The sequence below is a fragment of the Eimeria tenella genome, genomic scaffold (assembly GCF_000499545.2).
Source record: "Eimeria tenella Houghton genomic scaffold, Eth_scaff20, whole genome shotgun sequence".
Classification (NCBI taxonomy): Eukaryota; Apicomplexa; class Conoidasida; order Eucoccidiorida; family Eimeriidae; genus Eimeria; species Eimeria tenella.
In genome coordinates this window covers 4,127-24,073 of record NW_013541844.1, presented here as the reverse complement: position 1 = coordinate 24,073, position 19,947 = coordinate 4,127, and the positions used below count along the sequence as shown (strand labels likewise).

Below are 19,947 nucleotides of genomic sequence, written 5' to 3'. Positions count from 1 at the left end.
CCTAAACCCTAAACCCTAAACCCTAAACCCCGCAATCCCTCAAACCCTCCCTTCTAGCCTCTAAGCCCTAAACCCTCAACCGAGCCCTAAACCCTGCAGCAACCCGCCCCCTTCCCCCTTGCCTCTGAGCCCAAACCCCAAGCCCCAAACCCTAAACCCTAAACCCTAAACCCTACTGGGGCGTTGCTGCAGACGGCGAATCCGAAGAAAGTCGGGTCTGCTGCTTTGGCGAGGCAGTTGTCGACAGGGAGGACTTGAAACCCTAAAAGAGAGTTTCGTTTTGCATGCAGAAGGGCCCCGCTGCTGCTGAGGGCTGCGTAAACCCCCCCGTTGCCGTTGGGCGCCTGCTGCAGCGTGTGGGGCCGCAGCAGCAGCAGCTGCTGCTGCAGGTCAAAAGCTGGAAGAGACTCTTGAGAAAAGAAAAAGACTTTTTCTTTTTCCAATCCAAAAAAGTCCTTTTCAACAAAAGTCCTTTCCACCGCTCCCCGGTTCGTGCTGCTCGTCATCACGTACAGAGGCACGCTCGCCCTGCTGCTGCTGCTGCTGCTGCTGCTGCGGGCTGCTGCAGCAGCAGCAGCAAGCTGCTGCACCTTGCGAATTCGCTTGCAGTATAAATCAAAAAAAGAGTCTCCTGAGAAAGGGCCTATTGGGAAGTTCCCTTTGGGGCCTTCAAAGCCCAGTCTGCTGCCGTCGCCCCCCGCCAGCAGCAGCACGCCCAGCCGTCCCTCAGCTGTAGCAGCAGCAGCAGCAGCAGCAGCAGCAGCAGCGGCAGCGGCAGCGGGGGCGTAAGAAGCGGGCAGGGGACGAACGCGTGCAGGCAAGCGCAGCAGCAACAGCACTGGCATTTTAAGCAGCAGCAGCAGCAGCTGCAGCAGCTGAAAAAGCACACATGCTACTCAAGCAGCAGCAGCAGCAGGAAAGCCGCACGAGCACTACAGCAGCAGCAGCAGCAGCAGCAGCAGCAGCAGGCGCTGCGAACTCGCGCACCTATGAGTTTCAGTCCGGTCTCTTTCCAGTGTCTCCGCAGCAAAAGAGGACACTCATTTAGAGACACCACAGCGCAGCCTGCTGCTGGCAGCAACTGCAAATACGCAGACAACAGCTGCTGCTGCTGCTGCTGCTGGTGGTCTTCAGACCGCTGCTGCTGTTGCTGCTGCTGCTGTTGCTGTTGCTGCTGCTGCAGGACTTCGTTTAGAAGGGTCAAATCGACCTTGTAAGGAGGCCGGATTTGCTTTTGCTGCTCTCCTTTTTTCTGCTGCTGCTGCAGTGCGCTTTCCAGCAGCTGCAGCAGCTGCGCAGGGTCGTGTTTTGCTGCTTGCTGCAGCAGCAGCAGCTGCTGCTGCTGCTGCAGCCGGTCGTAAAAGCGAAAGACGTGGCCCTGGCCTGCTGCAGCGTACGCAGCGCGCACCGTCTCAGCCGAAGACGCCATTCCCAACAAAACCCAAACCCTAAACCCCAGACCCTAAACCCCAAATTCTAATCGCTAAACACAAAACCCTCAATATTTCGCACGGGAGGGAAGAAGGCAATTTGCCCAGGACACTCGCGAGCTAGCCGTGCGGCGAGTTGTAGGAAAAAAGGTAGAGACAGGTCGCTAAACCCTAAACCCTAAACCCTAGAGGCGAGACGGCGAAATCTGAAAAAAATGCCAGTGAAATAAATTGGCGGAAAAATTGCACAGAATATTATTTATTAAGAAAAAATGCCGCATGCGAGTACTCGAAGAGCTCTCCAGCCCCAAACCCTAAACCCTACCAACCACCTCCCAACGTCTTCCACTAGCGGTTGCCCCTCTGTTTGCGCGTTTTGTCTTTTATTTCGGTTTCATTACCATTTAAATTGAAAATTAAATGCAAATATAAAACAAAAACGCGGCCTTCTAGCTTTTTTCGCTCCAGTTCATGCCCTTGGAAGCAGCGGGGGTCACCGCCGTCTGCCTTCGTTCTCGGGTGTCTGTACACCTGAACGCGTCGTTTCACCGCGTCGTAAACTCTTTTTTGAGGCCCCTTGTTTGAGGTGTACGTACACTCCAAGGCCGCGCAATGTTCGCCGACGAAAACTCCTTTTTCTCTCCCGCCCCCTCCGGTGATTACCTTTCTGCAGAGCCACGCAAGAGCGTGGGGGCCCCCCTGGGGGCCCCCCTGGGCGGGTCTGCTGCGTTTGGGGGCCCCGAAGAGGGTTTCGGGTTTGGGGGGGAGGCGTTTTCGCAGGGGGCCCCCCCCTCGCAGCGGACGGGGGCCCCCCCCGCTGCAGCAGCAGCAGCAGCAGCACAAACGCCCGACGGATGCCTCTACTGCACTGCAGCAATGCTGCGGAAAGCTGTCAAAGAAAGGGCAGGGGGGGGCCCCCTGCTGCTGCACGGGGCCCCTGTGGGGATGTTGGGGCTCTGCGGTGTCTGTACAGCTCTCGAAGTGCGGCCTTCTCTCTTCCGATTTACACTCGAAGACCCCACAGCAGCAATTGAGGTCGAGTGCAGCAGCAAGGCGGCCCTCGCGCTGCTGCAGCAGGAAGAAGCAGCAGCAGCAGCTGCCCCGCCCTCCCCCAGGAGCAGCAGCAGCAGCAGCAGCAACAGCAGCAGCGGGGCGCTGCTTGCTGCGCTGAAGAACGGGGGCCTCGTGTCTGTCTTTGGCTATGCATGCACTGACGACAAAGGTGCTGTTTATATTGACTGCTGCAGAGCAGCAGCAATTAAAGACCCCAGAGAATATGCTGAGGCTTTCCCGCTGCGGGTCATTGCTGCTGCACTTCGAGCAGCAGCAAAAGAGCCCCACACTAAGGCCCAGCTCCCAGACACAATCAAGCAAGAAGCTCCAGGTCCAGCCCTTCCCCCGAGCCCGTCCTGCTGCTGCTGCTGCTGCTGCTGCTGCTGCTGCTCGGTCTGCTGCCGCTTACTTTAGCCGTGCTGCTGCTGCTTGTTCTGCTGCTGCTGTTGCTTGTTGCGCTGCTTTTGCTGCTGGTTTTGTCTGTGCTGCTGCTTCGAGGTGGTGCTGCGCACTGCGCTCTCGCTGCTGCTGCTGCTGCCGCTGCTGCGTATAGTGTTGTGTTGGAGTTGAATTTGGACTTTGCTGCTGCGCAGAAGAAGCTTCTTTGGAGCAGTTTGAGCACATCACGGAGCCGCTGCAGCGGCTGCTGCTGAAGACTTTAATGGCTGCAGAAGAAAAAACAATGAAGAGACATTTGCTGCAGCAGCGGCTGTCTGGCCATTCGCGTGAGCTGTCGATACACCCCAGAGCTGCGTAGACACCCCAGCGCGCCCCACACCCCGCCCCACACTTCCTGCTGCTGCTGCTGCTGCTGCATGCGTTTCGGGTGTACGTACACCGCAGCCGAAGCAATTGAAGAAGCTCTTAAGGCTCTCGAGGACTCTGGAGAAATCGCCTTGACTGCAACTTGGGTTTCTTTGGCTTCTTGAAAGAGACTTGAAGAATTTCTTTTTCAAGTCTTTTAAGAATAAATAGAGACATAAATACAATTTGCACAAAAATATATATATTTATATCTATATTTTTACATTTATTTGCATTTATATTTATATTTTGTTGATGTCTTTTTGCATGGAGAGGTGCATCCTGTTTATATTCATTCATCATTCTGTGTTTGTAAAGACACAAATAACAATTTCCACTTTTACTTCTGCAAGTACTTGTTGAGTGCATTTTAAATAAATAAATTAATAAATAAGAAAAATAAATATTTCAAATTTACTTTCAACACAGATGCACATTCTCCATCATTATATCAGCATATTCATATATAAACGCAACTATAAATCTAAAATATAAATATAAATATAAATGCTAAAAATATATAGAAATATTAGATATGAATACAAATATATAAATATATATATTGCAAATGGAAATTGCAAAGGTGCAATATCACACCTTTCGACAGAAAGGGAAAAAGGGGAAAAACTATTTACAATAAAGTGTTCTGAATTGAACAAAAAGAACTCGAAAATAAACAAAATAAACAATTAATTAATTCAAATTTAAAAAAAAAGTTTGTTCATTTATTTAAACTGCATGCAGAAACATGCGTGAGGCTTCCCCCGCCCCCAGTTTGGGCCCTGCAGGCCTCACTGCATTATTTCTTTTGTTTCGGATTTACTGTTATTGTTATAGACAATAATAATAATAATAAATAATAATAATAATATTAATATTATTATTATTATTATTGGTGTTACTAGTATTGTTTTTAGGGTGGTCCTGCTCGCTATATTGGCGGCTGTGTAGCCTGCACGGTGCGGGGACCCTAAAACCCTGAACTAGGGTTTAGGGTTCAGGGTTTAGAGCTTGGACGCTGCTGCGGGCATGGGCGGCATGGTTTCCCACAAAAGGCGCGAGAGAGTGCGGACTTGAAGGCCTGCAGAAGAACAAACGAAGAATAGGAAAACAACAGAAATGGCTAGCTGGGCCTAGCTAGCTGCCCACACAGCGCCCTCGACTCCAGCTAGCTAGCTACATAGCTAGCTAGCCAGCTAGCTAGCCAGCTAGCTCCCTAGGTTGATAAGACACGTCCCAAGGCCCGCCCGCGGCATGTGACTCTGAACCCGCTAACTGCCTAGCTAGCTAGCCAGCTGGATACCTAGCTAGCTAGCCAGCTAGCTGGATAGCTAGCTAGCTAGCCAGCCAACCATCTAGCGAGCTAGCAAGCCAACTGCCTAGCAGTTCAACTGGATTGCGAGGCCGCCAGCCACCTCGCTAGCTAGCGAGGCAGCTAGCCACCTATCCAGCTAGCTTGCTAGCTAGCGAGGCAGCTGGCCACCCAGCTAGCCAGCTAGCTGGCCAGCTAGATAGCTGGCTTGATTTGTGAGGGAGTGCGGACCGCTCATGAAGGCGAAGACCGCAGCGACTGCGCTGGTGGCAGTGAGGGCGGTGAGGAGTTGTTTGGAAAAAGTCTTTGCGAGGTCTGGGGCTGCTGGAGGGGGCGGGGGGGCTGTGAGGAGAATAGTGAAGTTTGCAAAGAAAGGCAAAAGGAGAGAGAGAGAGAGCAGCAGCAGCAGCAGCGCGCTGTGCTGCAGCAGCCCGGAGCTGCTGCTGTGGACCCCCCAGAGGCCCGCGCCCAGCGCCAGCCCCAGCAGCAAAGTGTTTGCTGCTGCGTGCAGCACTCGCCAGTTGAAGGCGCTGTTCAAAGCCAAAGGGTGAAAAGTAAAAGTGAGACTCAGAGCGAGCGCGGCGACAGTGGCGGCGACAGTCAGGAACCACAAGATGTACAGACACCGCAGCACGCGCAAGGCCTGCGCCTTTCCCTCCGCGTCAAAGTACTTCAAAAAAGAATATTTCGGTTCGCTGGACTCCAGGAGAGAGCCCGAAGGAGTTTCTTGCTGCTCCTTTGCAGACATTGTGGCGAACTGGAAGCTGATCCTGCACTCGGGGCGGCGGCTTTCGGGGTTTTGCAAAAAAGATCCTTCAAAAGGCTTCAATTCAACTGTTTTTGCTTCTAAATGCAAAATATAATTCAATAAAAGCTAATAATTGGGCTTTACGCTCAAGCGGTGGCCGCGCAGATCGCGAGCCAGACAGAAAGCCGCAGCTAGCCGCGGGAGAGGCTCTGCGGTGTATGCAAACACGAGGACTCCACGGCAAAAGAATCAGCACTTCTAAATTGAAATAATTCCTTTTAAAATGTTTATTTTGAAGTATATTTATTTACGCTTTTGTTTCGAGGTAGATCAGCCTCAACTGCAGGCTTTTCCGCAGATGCCCAGCAGCCAGACACAGTCGGTGCCACCGCCTTCCGATCTTTTGGGTAATTTAGATTCTTCTTGAAACATTAATGTCTCTCTACAACATAAATGGACATATGTTGTTTTAAGTATTCAAAATAAAGAAAAAAGTTTGTTTTTTAATAGAATTTGCATTTCAGAACGTTTCCAAGCAGTTCACCCACCCAGCGAGCAACCGAGTGAACAGCGGTCCTTGGGCTTAAGAACAAACACTTGCGGTCAATCTGCAAATGAAATCTAATTTAAAATCCAATAATGCAATTTAAAAATAAAAAATGAATTTAATTTAATTGCTAATTAAGCTTTAATCTGAGACAGACCTCCTGGTCACCAGGCCACTCCCTGCGACTGGGCTGTTTTCTTTCTTTTGCATAAGATATTACTATAACTTTGGGCGTTTCTTGAATATTAAAAACTCGAAATGGGATTAATTCCTATTTCAAGCTTTTGGTTTCAAAAAAACCCAAAGTTATATTAATTCAAATAGAACTCAATCTGGCTGGCCCCAGTGTGTACAAGGGCGCCGGGGTGTCTTGACACTCTTTATACCTCTTCTGCAAACTCTTTGCGCATTTCATTAACTTCAAATTTTATTTTAAATTCTGCACTCCTATTAACATTTGTTGTTCAGCATCGGTTATCACTCAGTTTGAGTCGACTTATATTTGCTTGCTTGCAAATATGTATTTCTTCATTTGTGTTCTAATCTGTGTAAATATGCTTAACTATAAGTACCGCATTGATATATTTGAATATGTGCAAGAATAAATAATATATATATTTGGGTAAATGCATATATTTGAATATATATAAATATATTTATTTGGATATGTGCATTTACCTAGAAGATAAAACCCACCATAGCAGCTGTGGAAGAATAAGATTACACTAGACTGGCTAGGCTTTTTGTATAGAGGCTCGGGGCTTTAAGCGAGGTAGCTAAATAAAGCATTTTCTTGAAAAAAGAAAATATATAAACAAATTAAAATTAAAAGAAAACAAACTGCTTAGAAACAAATGTCTTTTGCCCCCTGGAGCCGCCTCTGAAATGCAGCAGCGGCTCCCCAGGAGGCATATCAGAGCATGCAGTAGAACAGCAGCAGCAGCAGCAGAAACAGCAGAAGCAGCAGCAGCAGCAGCAACAGCAGCTGCAGCAGAAGCAGCAGCAGCAGCAGCAGAGAGCCCCTGTTGTTTTGCCTAGAGATAAAATGAAGCCCTCTTCAGACCTTGCGGCAGCTAAGCAACAGCAACAGCAGCAGCAGTAGCAGCTGTTGCTGCTGCAGCAGCTGCAGCTACAGCAGCAGCAGCGCGATGGGACAGAGCAGCTTAACTAGCACGAATGGGCTTAATTAAAAAGGCCAGCAGCAAACTAAGTGGGCCTTGTTGAATGACAGATATCTAATGGCATTAACAAACAGAACAGTTTTAATTAATTTCAATTAATTTTTGAGTTTTTGAATTAGTGCAAAAGCAAATGTGGAATTATTTTTTTGGACTTGCAGCGGCTGCGCTAATTGGCTGCTGAGACAGTCTGCAGCAACAACTTGTGAATTAATTCTTGTTTTGGGTCTGAGAAAAAAATAAAAGTGAAGTTGAGTTAAATGTAAAATATTTAATTTTTGTTTATTACCTTTCCGTCTCAAGAATGTGATATATTCACATGGCTAAAAGCCCCACAAGAGTCAACAATGGGGTCTCGAAGGGGCCCCTAGAAGCCCACAGGGGCCCCCGGGGGCCCCCAGTACTAAGCCTTTTGGAGGGCCCCCTGGGGCCCCCCAAAAGGCGAAGTACCTTTTACTTGAGCCAGTATGAGTCATTCATAGACTGATCCACTTAAAATATACCAAAAGGGGCCCCTGGCAGCGGGTACTTCCCCAGGAGTTTCTAGGGGCCCCTAGGGGCCCCTAGGACCCTTCATGGGGCTTTGAAGGGGCCCCCGAAGCCCCACAGGAATCCTGTGAATGACTTTCCCAGTCTTTGGTAGGGCTTCTGTAGCTGCCCCTGTGGCTGCACCGAAAGGGGCCTGGGGGGTCCCCTGGCAATCGACAGTCAAGGGGGGCCCCCATAGCTGCTCGCAGAAGAAAAAATTGGGGTTAGGTGCATTCTGTATAGAGTGGGAATTCAAATTCAGATTGCAGGAGTGGAAGTGGCAGTTCTGGGAAATTTTAAGGAGCTTGAAGATTTTCTAAATTGTGTTTGGACAATTTTTTTTTATAGATGCGAATTGTGCAAAATATACTTCTGCAGGATCTAAATTAAGTCAACGGCGCAGCCTTGGGCAGCAACGGATGCTGGGGGCTTGCACGAGCAACTGCGATGCCCAAATTCACAGAAATAATTGTTTCCTAAATGAAAAAACTAAATATGACAAGTAAATTGAACTGAATGGGGAAGAAAGGATAATTGGAGGTGAACTCAAGCGCACATGAAGCCGCGTCGGCCTTTGTGCCACTGCAGAAATTCAGCTTCGTCCGCAGCGCGTGCTTGGGCTTATTTGGTGAGTTCTAAATCTCCTTACCTTTTCTTCAGCGCGAAAATGCAATATTTTATTTATGGATTCCATATAAATAGATACATATTCTGAAATTGGGGATTAAGAAGAGGCTATAGTCTAGCCTTCTGCCTCGTTGGGGGATGCGCGAGGGTACGTAGCACACATCGAACGCCGAAAGTAAAAGAAAATCGAAATATTTGAAAATAGTGAATTTTGGTTGAGTTGGATATAAGTGGAAATGCATTAAGAAGGTCTTGCGATTTGGTTCATGTTGGTTCCGTTTAGCCGCGTCGATGCAACTCACCTCCCCGCAGAAAGGCTCCACTACGTCACGGAGTTTCTGCGCCTTCTTTGACGAAGAAAACAACCACGAAACTGATAACTTCAATTTGGATTTCACTTTCTGCTTGTTTTTCATGGAAAAGGGGCTTTTGGGGGGGATGTCTTCGGCCTTCGCAAGCTCATCCTTCACCTTGTACGACGGTGCACATGACCAGTCATTTTTACGAGTTCCATAGCTCTTGACGGCATTTCCCTCTTTTTTTCTCGGGCTTTTGGATTTTGTTTCAATTCTAATATTCAATTATTGCATTTTAGCTCCCGGATCTGGGCTCCAGCTTGCGTCCCAGCGGCTGGTTGAAGCCCTGCGTTTCTGCCCACAGCAGCTTGAGGCTTCTGCTGAGCAGATCCCTCACTTCCCCTTGTTGCTGCTGCGCACCCGTCACCTCTAGGCGCAGCCCCACGACTCCGCAGGGGGCCCCTAGGAGCTAGCGTGTCTAAAGAGCAGCAGCAGCAGCAGCGGCTGGAGGGCCGGCCCGCCCGCAGCGCTCGGACAGCGGCAGGCGGCACTCGGGAGCGGCGAGCCGATGAGAACCCCGGGGCTCCGCCCCGGTGTTGGCGGCGCTGTGAACGTGGACGGAGTGCCCCACTTTCCGGAGCCGCTGGCCCCCGAAGAAGTGCCTGCTGCGATCGCCGCAGCAGAAAGCCTCCCGCAGCCCTGGTGGGCTTTCTGGCGAAGACCCACGCGCATTCCCTACAGGCCTCAGGTGGTGGAGGTCTGGCAGCACGTGGCTTACGAGTACCACGTGTTGGGTCGCCGCCGCCCGCGGCCTGAAGGCTGAGGCTTCGCGCTGCGCTTCCCGCCGATTGCAAGTGGGAAAGCGAACTTTTTCTGCGTTTATTTGCCAAAATTCACAAAAATTCAGCAACGGGGAGCTCCTTGCTGCAGATCTCCCCGCAAAACCTGCACACCGCGGCTTCGCACACCTGCATGCACGCCCATGCATCCTCCTGATGCAGCAGCTGCAGGGGGGCCCCAAGGGAGGCCCCCTAGTGCAAATTCAGGCAGCCCGGGGAGCCCCTCTGGCGGCGGACGCGCCTTTCCCCGCAACTTCGCTGGCAGCATCTTTCCTCATTTGGCAAACATCTCCAGGGTAAGAATCCCGTCTTTAATTGCCTTATCTGAAGTTAATATGTGAGATTGTGCTGTTAAATTTCTCAAGATGTGAATGAAGTTCTAATTCAATTCATGTTTGCGCAAAATCAGCGGCAAACAGACAGCACTCTTTTGGCTCTTTTGCTCTCAGCGGCTTGAATCTAGTCTAATAAGTTTCTTTGAAACACGAACTTGGCTTTGTTCTGTTTCTCATTGTAGAAACTCTTCAAATTTCATATTGTCTTGCGCCCTCTAGTTCCATTTTAATTGCTGGTGTTCCCGCTGCTGCTATTCCTTCTGCTGGTGCTTTTCTTGCTGCTGCCGCTGCTGCTGCTGCAGCCTCCGGCAAAGTCGTATTCGTTCCGGAACGCGGATGTTCGGTTTTTTTGGCGGGGTGAACGAGCCGGAGGAGAAGGAAGACAATTCGGAGAGCGACGAGGAGCAAAGTGAAGTTCAAAATAAATGTTTGAGTTCGCTCAAGGAGTTTTGCTGCGCCGTTTTCCCCAACACGTACCCTTTCTTCTGGCTGCTGCTGCCCTTCGTCGTGTGTGGCGTTCTGGCTGCTGCCTCCTATGGCGACCAGTCAGACACCAGCCAAGAGGGGCTTCTTGTGTTCTCCACAGAAAACCATTTCCACCACACCAACAGCACCACCCCGGAGTCCCAAACAGTATTCGTCAGTGACAGCCGATTGTGCACAAATAGTAACTGCTGATTGCATGCACTTGAGCCTTCTTAGTTTCATTTTTCTTAATTTCACTAGCCAGCAAAGCGACACGACACAGCGTAGGCACTGCGGCGCCCGATGCCGGCTCTTCGTGTACGAAATTTCGTCCGTTCGAAACTTACGTCTAGAATTCAGGGTTTAGGGTTTAAAGTTTAGGGTTTAAGGTTCAAGTCTTGGGTTTGTGGCTTCGCGGCTCAGGTGAAGCAAATGAGCACACGGGAACTGACCTTGCAAGGCGTCTGGGTTCTTGCCTGCATTTCCCTGGCGAACGCGGCTGCATGGCTCGGCTGCATGGTGGCCAGGTGAGAAGCATCAATCGCCGACTTGAAATGAGGGTTTGTTCTTTTTCGTTTGTCTTTCGGCTGGCAGATGCACGGTGTCAGTGAGGGCTGCGTTCATATTTTCCGATTTTATGACTGGCGGCGCCTAGGCTGGATCCAGATCCTCCAGTTTAGGGTTTAGGCTCTCCATTATCTGGGGCTGAGACAAGAGCAGGCTGGGTGCAAAGAATGTGAATAAGGGTTTATGGGAGATTCCCTGGGGAAATGCTGGTGTGTTCAGGGCCGTGGGCTTGACGCTGATTGTCAACATTGGATTGTGTCAAAACCAAAGCATTTCTTCTTTGCTCGCGACCGTCGACCCGGAGTTGGTTTACTTCCTCTGGAGTGTCGGCATGCACATGTTCTGGCAGAGGACAGTCAGACAAGGTGACGTTTCTCAGGTCTTAGCCTCAGAACTGAGGCCTCACCATAGTTCCAGCAGCTTGGGCCCTAGAGTTCTTTACTGTATGCTAGATTGCCTGCAAAACATTGGCAAAGCTACTAGCCACAGGCTTCTGCTGCGAAGCCAAGGCCCAAACTAATTCCCTCAACCCTTCCTCGCGCTCAGTCTGCAGCCAGCCTGCAGCAGCACTCAGTCTCACTAGCTGGCCTCATTATTTCCCCTAAAGGCTGAATTTGAAAGGCCTTTGCTGCTGTTTCCCCGAGGGCCAGCGCCTGTTTGTCTGCAGCAAGGCTGCTGCTGGGTCGGGGGTGTTTGCCTGTTCAGGAAGGCTGTTTGGGGTGAAGGCCGTTGAAGACGGGAAGAGGGAGGCGGTGCTGCAGCTCTATGAAACCCCCTTGTTTGGTCCTTCTGTGTTCGTCTCGGCATCCATGGCGAAGTGCCATAATGTTCTTAGTCTTGTCGTCATTGTCCTTACTGCCAGGAGGCTGCTGCGAAGCATCATGGTTTTCTACTTCGAGCTCGGCTTCATGGCAAGCATGAGCGGACAGCTCGTCAAATACCTCACCAAATACGCGGCACTTAGAAAGCTCAACACCAAATGGTCGGCTACTGTTGCTGCTGTTGCTACTGCTGCTGCTGCTGCTACTGCTGCTGCAACCGCTGCTGCTACTGCCACTGCCCCTGCTGCAGCTGCTGCACCTGTTGCGGCTGCGGCTGCAAGCCTGAATTGCCGGCGCCGCCGCTGCGGCCTGGACTTCGAAGGAGGTGACAGAAATTTTAATTTTGCGTCACTTTGCTGCGTGGTTTGGTCTGACCTTGTTTGATGGGTGTCAGTCTTATCGAGCGTCTCAGCTTTTGTGAATGCTGCTGCGGTTTAGATGCTCAACAGCTAGCCAAGCAATTAGCCACAGCCTGAGTGTGTGCATGCGGCTGCATGTCCAGGGCTGCGTACCAACTCTGCAAGGGGACAGTCTCCCGAGATAGTGGGGCTGGCAGCCAGGAAGAAGACGAGGCCCTCGAGGCGGACAGGGGCCCCCGTTTGGACGTGGAGGCCCTGAGAAGGGGCAGGAGCGTAGCTTCTGTTACCTCTCGCTTTTCACAGAGTGCCCACGCGGGCCCTGCCCTCTCTTGTTAGAGATGAACAGTGAGTGCGGGGCGTTTCTTTTCTTTTGTCTCTCGTGGCGTTCTTTTGTGTCCAGGTTTGCCGGCCTGCTCCTCAGTAGGCGCGTGGTGCTGCTGCTCGCACTAGCAATATTTTATTTGCGCTCATCTTTGTTCTTGTTTGGTTGATCCGCTCTATTTTGCCTTTCCATCCGTCTTGCGCAGATTTCGATGCTTTTGTTTCTGTCTTGCTGTTTGTGGCTTTGTCTCGTTTTAGCCTTCATCAGCAGCAAGCTGCGCATTACGTCTCACAATAGTCCTTTTTGTCCCTTTTGACCTTCTCTTTTGTTTCCGTTTTTGGACGTGGTAAACGCATGCAGTTGCATGCAGTTGCAATCTGCTGTTTCAGGGAATTGCCGCCACCTCCTTCCTCCGCCCAAAGCCGTGAAGTACAAAGACAGAAGGCCAAGCAAGTTGGGGGCAGCTTTGTGAACAAGAGCATTCGCATTAATTATTTTCGCTTCCGGCCTCAAGAGAATAAAAACATACAAGTCAGAGAGCTCAGAGGACAGGGTTCGTCTCTCAGTTTATAGCTCTTCAACTTGTTTTCCTCCGCTTCATTTCGCTTCATATCTCCGCGCTTTGGGTCTTTTCATTGTTGCCGCCCAAAGACCCCTACCCTCCGCTTATTTGTTTTGCATGCCTCTTCCTGACCGTGTAAATGCCCTTTCTTTTGTGTTTTTTCGCTGTCTTTGCCCCTCTTTCTGTTTGGATATACTGCGCATTTTCTATAGCCTTGTCCCTAGAGTGTGTTGGCGCGTACAGGCATTCCCAGCCAGCTGACCCGCTCTTCAATTGAACGCTGCAAGCACAGCCGCGTGCACCACTGGCTGCTGCTGCAGTACGTGGCAGTTTTCCCCCCCGCTGTGTTCCTGAAGGGGGAGCGCATAGAAATTGACTCCAAGGCCAAGGCTCGGTCTGTGTCTGACCGTCTCTTTATGGCGCTGGCGCAGGACGCAGCAGAGCTGGAAGCAGAAGGACATTCCAGAGAATCTCCTGATCTCAGGCACAGAGCGGACCCTGCTGCGGACGGGCTGCAGCAAGGAAGGCCACCGCAGCAGCAAACCGAACACGAAAGGACTGTCAACTGGCTGGGCAGTCCAGCGCTGCGCAAGGTCGTCACAGTTGGCCCCAGCGACGACTCAAGCGTGACTGCGATAGCAGCGCCAGCAGCAACAGCAGCAGCAGTAAAGGCGAGAGGTGCATCAGGAACAACGGTAGCAGCAGCAGCAGCAGCAAGGCTGTACCCCACAGACGCGTCTACGCTGCCCGCTAACAACAGCACCACCGCCACAGACCCAATGGCTGCTGAAGAAGGCGCTTGCCGGGCCTCTTCTGGATTGGCCACTGAACTTTTGCCTGTCTCTCTGGCTAATGATGCTGCTGCTGGCGCCATAGATGAGGGGGCACTGCAACAAGGAAGTGAGTTATCTCCTTCAGACTGCAGTTCAGTTGCGTCGTCAGTCAAATCCAACAGTGACCGACACATAAAGATTAGGAGTAGGCGCATCTCAGAGATCCGGCGCACAGCAGCAGCAGCAGCAGTTAGCTCCGGCCGCAGCGCAGAAATGGGAAAGAAAGGCTCAGTAAATTGGCCTCCTCCTAAGGCGCAAGAGCGAAGGGCTGCTAACAAAGATGCCCCTGCCTCTGTCTCGGCGGGCAATAAGAAAAAAGAAGCAGAAGGGCAGAAGAAAGGAGCAGCAGAGCAAGAGACAGACAAGTTGAAGGGTTTCAAAACATTAGGCGGTCAGACAAAGACAAGTTCACCTTTGTAGCCTAGTGACAGTTCGCGAGACTGAGGGCTAGTACTTAATTCTTTCTGCAATTATGGCTTGCAGCCCCAAAGAACATACTGCGCAGACGCGGCGTGTACAAGTACTGGAAAATCAGACACATTAAGTGCTTCAGGTAGATATGCATGTCTAAGTCTATTGCTTGCATGCACCCTTACTGGTTTCTTCTGCTCAGAGTCGTTCGAGGCATCTATGGACAATACGGAAGGGGCCCACGGGCGCTCTGCACGAAGTGCTGTGACGCAACACATCTCGACCCTGACTCCGTTCAATATTGCCATCCGGGCCCCCTCACTGGACGCAGAACACGGCGAGCCTCTGGTGAGCATTGGAGTTTGTGTTCAGTTGCCGTTGCAGGTGCCGCTGAAGACAGATGGAGGGGTTAAACTAAGATCGTACAGGCTCCAACTCAAAGCTTTTCCCTTTGATGCTCTCGGTGCCTATGTTGTTGCTGATGTTGTTGACTTCCTTGCGAACTGTCTTGCAGCCGCTCCTGCTGTGTAGATCCTTTTGTTGAAAGCAAAGAGACGAGGTGGCAGATGGCCGATCATCCCCACAATGGAATGTTGTGTGCTTTTGTATGTTTTTCTGATTGCAATTTATTTTCTTTAGGCTCCCAGGTTTGCATCCGATCAGCAACAAGGCCAATGGCGCCCTTCTGCATCTTCTCGCGCAAGTTTTCGAGGAAAAGCGTTGAGTCAGGGTCTGGAAGATCTTAGTTCTACCCCTACAGCTGCCTTCAATGCGAGCTGCTCTACAGATAGACAGGACAGGTCCGATGGAGATGCTGAAGTAATGGGGCCGCCCCGTCTTACCAGCAGCGGAGACACTGGGAGGCGGCAATCCTCTTGCTCCCCGCATAATTTGCCTTATGGGGACTGGAAACAGACAAAGACAGAATTGAACAGTTCTTATTACCCCACTGCCCCTCCGCTATGCCAAAAGCGGAGTCTGTACAGCGGGCCGCCGTCCGGGTCTATCTCAGAAGAGGACCAAGATATAGAGACAGGACCTCAAGAACGCATGCAGCGGGATCCGGCACTGCTAGGGGCGGCAAATCTGAGCTCACGTTTGTATTCTGAGGACATCAACAACATCTTGTACCCTAAGAGCTCCTCCATTGCCTCCGACTTCCACGTGAGACGAGGCTCGTTGGCCAGCGGAGATGGGAGCGGCACACGCCGTCTTCTTGACCCCAGGCATGTAACTGATGATGACTATATTGCCAACCAGAAGGGTCTGTACGGGTATTCGGGGGTCTCGCCCGAGTACTTCACAAGGGTTTTCGTCGAAATGTTCCTAAAAGGTGACGAAGTCGATGAATTCATGAAACTTGTCGACTTGGCGGGTAAATCGCACATTTAAAGCATGTCACAGGCCAGCCATCGTCCAGATCAAACACACAGCTTGAGCACCACTCCTGCACAGCCTTATGTACTGAACGCTGAGGTAATCGATTTGTGGGACACGATTTACCACAAAAGATGCGCGTAAGCGCAAACGCGCAGGGAATCCAAACAGCGTATCGGGCTTTAGGAACTGCTGGCAAAAGCACATATAGTAGTTTTTGAATCTAGAGCCATGTGGAATTAATTGAGCTGTTGCAGGCCACGGCAAGATCAATCAGCCAATGTTCAAGAGAGCCATTGTCTCCATTTACAAAATGCGAAAGGCGCTTCTCAAATCCCTAACAGTGCGCTCCTTTCAAGCGTGAACCTTTCCCATCGGTATCCCCGGTTATTTGGATTTAACTGAGGGCAGCGGCTCTCCCTGGCTAAATTGACTCGACAGGCCCGCATTGTTGTTCCTGTGAAGACTTTGCAGCAACGGGAGGCTAAGTATGAGATCCATTTGCACTGTTGTCTACGGCCTTTGCAGAGTCAGGCCAGCATTTGCAAAACTGTTCGGCGAATGATATCTGTGGTGTTGTGGGTGGCGACTCTGGTGGCGATGCTACTTGTGTTTGGAGTAAATCTCAATACGGTCCTGGTCTCTGGCGCAGCATCTATATCTGCGCTAGTGGTCGCGCTAAGTAAGTCCCTAAACTTGGACAGGATTTCGCAGCATCTATATCTGCGCTAGTGGTCGCGCTAAGTAAGTCCCTAAACTTGGACAGGATTTCTCAGGATTTCTCAGCTCTCATGTCCTGAAGTGCCTGCTTCAAGAAACGTGCTGTGCAATGACTAGACACAGAAGCTTTAAAGCTCAAGTGGAAGTGCGTGGAGCCTTATGCTTTGTCATGGGACTCTAGGGCTCTAAATCTGGGCCTCGAAATTTAGTATCTAGTCTTCAAGTTAGAGGGACAACTGCGCTTCAACGTGGATTCATGTGTAAACCTGCTTAGTTCATTTCTGGCATCAGTAACCTGCCAGATCCCCAATTCCCATGGCTGCGATATCCCGTGACTCCATTGTGTCTTGAAATGTGTCGCTTTAAATCTCACTTGTGTCCAACATTCTTGTGTCATTTTATTCACAAAAGTGGTCATTTTTGGCAAGCTTTAGAGGTTCGTCTGCGTGTGTTTGTTTTTTTAGGCTACATTTACCAAAACTTCATCACTGCCGTCATATTCGTGGCATTTACTAATCCTTACAACGTGGGCGACAGAGTGCGCATTGACAATGGCGAGGCGATGTACGTGCGCAACATCCATACGTACACCACGGAATTCGTAACAATTCATTCCAAGCCGGTGAGCCTCTACCCGCAGTTTTTGCCATGTGCACGTTCCTTTGGTCTCACTGCAAACAGTGCATTGCTAGTGGGCTTTGCATAAGTTTGAATTCGGTGGCTGAGGAAGCTGCGCTTTCGTACCCTGCTCCTTATTTATGAATCCATTGAATACAAAAGACAACAGAGAAGGGGCAACGGGAACTGTTCTACGCTTTTGTTCAGATTGTGTACAGCAACAGCGTTTTGTTTGGGCGTCAGTTGACTAACGAATCCCGGGCCACAAACGCCACATTCTCCATGCCAATGCGACTGGACATTCGCACACAGCTGCAGGCACTCCGTTTCTTAGAGGCGGGAATGCGCAGGGCCATCGCTGCGAGGCCTATGGATTTTGTGAAAGACTCATTTAGCATATACATCACTGATGTGCAGCCAGGACGGTGGATGGATGTACGCAGCTGACCATTTCGTTGGCGGCTTGAATAAGTAGCCGTAAAATAAGATACTTGAAGGCATTGCCATTTTGATTTCGGGCTTGGAAAGCGATAGGTTGAGTCATAATTGTCCCAGCTTATGCGTCTGCAAATTTCTGAATGTTTTGGGTGGTCTGGTCTATTATTTTCTTCCATGTGTTTCGTGCCTCTCGTGAGTGATCCTATTCGTACTTCACACGCACCTAAAACACATCTCAGCAACATGTAGAACGCTTGTTGCGGCTTGAAGTGGCCCCTGCTCGCATCCAAAACAATTTTCAAGACGCTACAGTGATGAGATAGCATGAAAGAAGCGTGAACGTGAATATGAAAGGTATGAGGTAGCAAGTCGTAGACCATGCTCGGATAACGAGTAATTGGGAGTCCTATTGCTGATTTGTTCTGTTCCTTCTTCGCTTCTTTGTTATTCACTTTGTATTTTTCAGATAACGGTGTGGCTGAGCGCGGTTGAAGGCTGGGGCAACGCACCCAAGGTCTTGCGGCTGCGGACGGACATGTTTCTCGTACTGCAGCGTCTGTGCACCCGCTTTGGTATTTCATACCAAGAACCACTGCTACCAGTGCATCTTAATGCCACACAATTCTCGGCGTCGACCCCGCCACAGCTAGCAGGAACTCCAGCCCCTCGTGAGGAACGAGCGATGCTGTGCTAGTTCACTCAGAACTAGCAATGCTTTCCCCAAAGTTACTCCTTACTATATTAAGTAATGAGAGCAATGGCTGGTGATGGCAGTGGTCCAAATTGCATCTGCTGTAGTGCACCACGCATGAGTCACAGCCTAGCTGCAGCAGGGGAAGAATTGTTTGCTTGTGTGCTACTCACATGTATGCAGAGTTTCGAGCAACACCGTCTCATGGCGCTGCTGCTGCTGATCCTAGTTTTTCGCCTTATTTGAGGAAACAGCGAGACGAGTGTTGGTACAAGGACAGCCCGCCGACTCATATGGGCGTGCTTTTGGAAGACGCCCTTTGTGACTCTTCAATGCTAGCATCACTCGACTCCCCAAGTGCTCCACCTGTTGCACCGAGGGAGCCACCCCGAAAAGCCCCAAGGAGAAATTTTCCAGCGTGGCAGGAGCAGAAGCAGTCTCGCATTGCAGCCAGGCTTATCGAAGCACGTGCACCAGTCTATTGCGGCGAACCGGATGGGTGGAATTTTGAGGGGCCCAGAGCAGCGTTGAAGTACCGGAGGCGCCACAGACAATCCAGATAATACGAAAGCTTATCTGCTTTCTGCAGCTACAGTCCAGGGAATAGCGCAACTTGTGCCAGTAGGCAAGCGGCGCCAGCAGCTCGACCAGGGCACGCAGTAAGCAGCTTTCGCTGCAGTACTACCTTTCCTCCTACTGTGGGCTATGAGGAGGCTGAAATCAGTCAGAGCCACACATAATATGGCAGTATACCAAATTATATCAAGCGGAGGGGAAGATGAAGTGAAATGGCGAGAAGGCGGCACCCGTTATCGGGCAGACTGTTAAAACTGTTTAAAAGGGAGTACTAAATTCTGTGTTAATAATTCAACATTTTAATATAATTTTCCCCAGTAGCTAAGTTCTCCGTTCTTCCCCACCTCTAGAATTTGTGTAGAAATTACGACTGCTACTTTCCGCCTCCAAAAGAAATACTTTGATCACTTGGAGCATTATTTGCCTCGTCATCTGTGTGTTCATTTGGTTTTCCGAGGGGCGTCTGGTCCCTTCAAAGCACAATGTAGGAGTTTGAATTGTTCTTAGAAATTGGTTATTTCGTACTACTGGTTCCTCCGAATTCAAATAGTGGCTCACACAGAGCTAGCCTACCAGCTCCACTGGCGCTAGCCCAAAGTGTGTGGCAAAATAAATAAATTGATCCATGAAGACCGCAGCTTGCAAAAGCGCCAAAATGTGGATGGAGACTAATTTTTCGCGGCCTTCTACCAAGAATGCTGCAGTACCTAGAGAGCAAGCACGCTTTTATTAAACGGTGAGGGCCATTCGAGGATGCTTCTTTGCACTCCCAAGCCATTTCGCGTTCGTACAACTGGTTGTGTGCAAAGATTGCAGTAAACCTCCTCATAAATCTCTGTGGTCTTGCAATTATTACTAGTTGTCTCCGGCAGTTCACTTCATTTGCATCGGCCCCTTTAACTGGTGGACCCAATTTCGCTTGTAAATACACGACCCCAGGAAGCTCCTTCAAACTGGGCGTACCAGTTTAACAGGTTGAAGTAGAGTTGTAATTCAAATGTTGCCTTGGAAATTCCAGAAGGTCAATCATCTCCCCACAGGCCTGGAAAAGACAAGAGTTAGTGTGAGCCGTTGTGGAATGCCTGTGATTTTGTCTGTCTTTAGCCAGGCAAAGGGCTTGTGGGATGCAATGATGCTACTTATCAGTAGCAGCCGATTTCATCTCCGGAGGGGGAATACATGTAGAATGTGATTACTGCTGAAGCATGAAATTGCACTTCGAAGCATTTTTCGCACTGGCTCTGATCGTTTTTGTGCAACGATACCTGCTAATAGTCCGACAGTCTTGAAAGGCTGCCGCAGCCATTGGACTTTCACTTGGGGAATGTCGGCTATGCCCTTTCGGGATAGCTGGCCGGCGTGCGACTCTCACTGTAGTAAAACAGATTTAAAGAACTTGGGTTGCCAATATCACAATCGTTGGTAGCCGCGTATGTTTCAGAGCTAGGCATTCTCAAACTATCAGCTAGGACAGCTTGCATTCTACACAA

At 50.2% G+C, this 19,947-nt stretch overlaps 4 protein-coding genes across 4 annotated transcripts in view; 2 read left to right on the top strand and 2 right to left on the bottom strand.

Annotated features, from left to right (window-relative positions):
* The window catches only part of ETH_00000275 (UDP-N-acetylglucosamine pyrophosphorylase (Fragment)), a gene marked incomplete at both ends in the record, with an annotated part of 2,620 nt that extends 1,191 nt beyond the window's left edge, over nucleotides 1-1,429 (bottom strand). Inside the window, 2 exons of the mRNA XM_013374389.1 lie at nucleotides 172-730; nucleotides 988-1,429. Of these exons, the coding sequence (XP_013229843.1) occupies nucleotides 172-730; nucleotides 988-1,429 (1,001 nt within the window). The remainder of the gene's footprint in view (nucleotides 1-171; nucleotides 731-987) is intronic.
* Nucleotides 1,430-2,042: 613 nt separating this feature from the next.
* ETH_00000270 (uncharacterized protein) lies at nucleotides 2,043-3,412 on the top strand (the record flags this gene model as incomplete). Its single annotated transcript, XM_013374388.1, has 3 exons — nucleotides 2,043-2,814; nucleotides 3,077-3,208; nucleotides 3,327-3,412. 3 exons carry the CDS (start codon nucleotides 2,043-2,045, stop codon nucleotides 3,410-3,412), a joined length of 990 nt encoding a protein of 329 aa, XP_013229842.1.
* An 879-nt stretch (nucleotides 3,413-4,291) lies between these two features.
* On the bottom strand, nucleotides 4,292-5,347 carry ETH_00000265 (uncharacterized protein; the record flags this gene model as incomplete). Its single annotated transcript, XM_013374387.1, has 2 exons — nucleotides 4,292-4,368; nucleotides 4,831-5,347. The coding sequence occupies 2 exons, from the start codon at nucleotides 5,345-5,347 to the stop codon at nucleotides 4,292-4,294; spliced, it is 594 nt and encodes a 197-aa protein (XP_013229841.1).
* Nucleotides 5,348-10,033: 4,686 nt separating this feature from the next.
* ETH_00000260 (uncharacterized protein) lies at nucleotides 10,034-18,444 on the top strand (the record flags this gene model as incomplete). Its single annotated transcript, XM_013374386.1, has 14 exons — nucleotides 10,034-10,336; nucleotides 10,586-10,689; nucleotides 10,949-11,094; nucleotides 11,435-11,897; nucleotides 12,053-12,240; nucleotides 13,037-14,017; nucleotides 14,240-14,385; nucleotides 14,677-15,412; nucleotides 15,672-15,757; nucleotides 15,943-16,096; nucleotides 16,599-16,756; nucleotides 16,960-17,187; nucleotides 17,657-17,858; nucleotides 18,065-18,444. The coding sequence occupies 14 exons, from the start codon at nucleotides 10,034-10,036 to the stop codon at nucleotides 18,442-18,444; spliced, it is 4,275 nt and encodes a 1,424-aa protein (XP_013229840.1).
* Nucleotides 18,445-19,947: the final 1,503 nt, after the last annotated feature.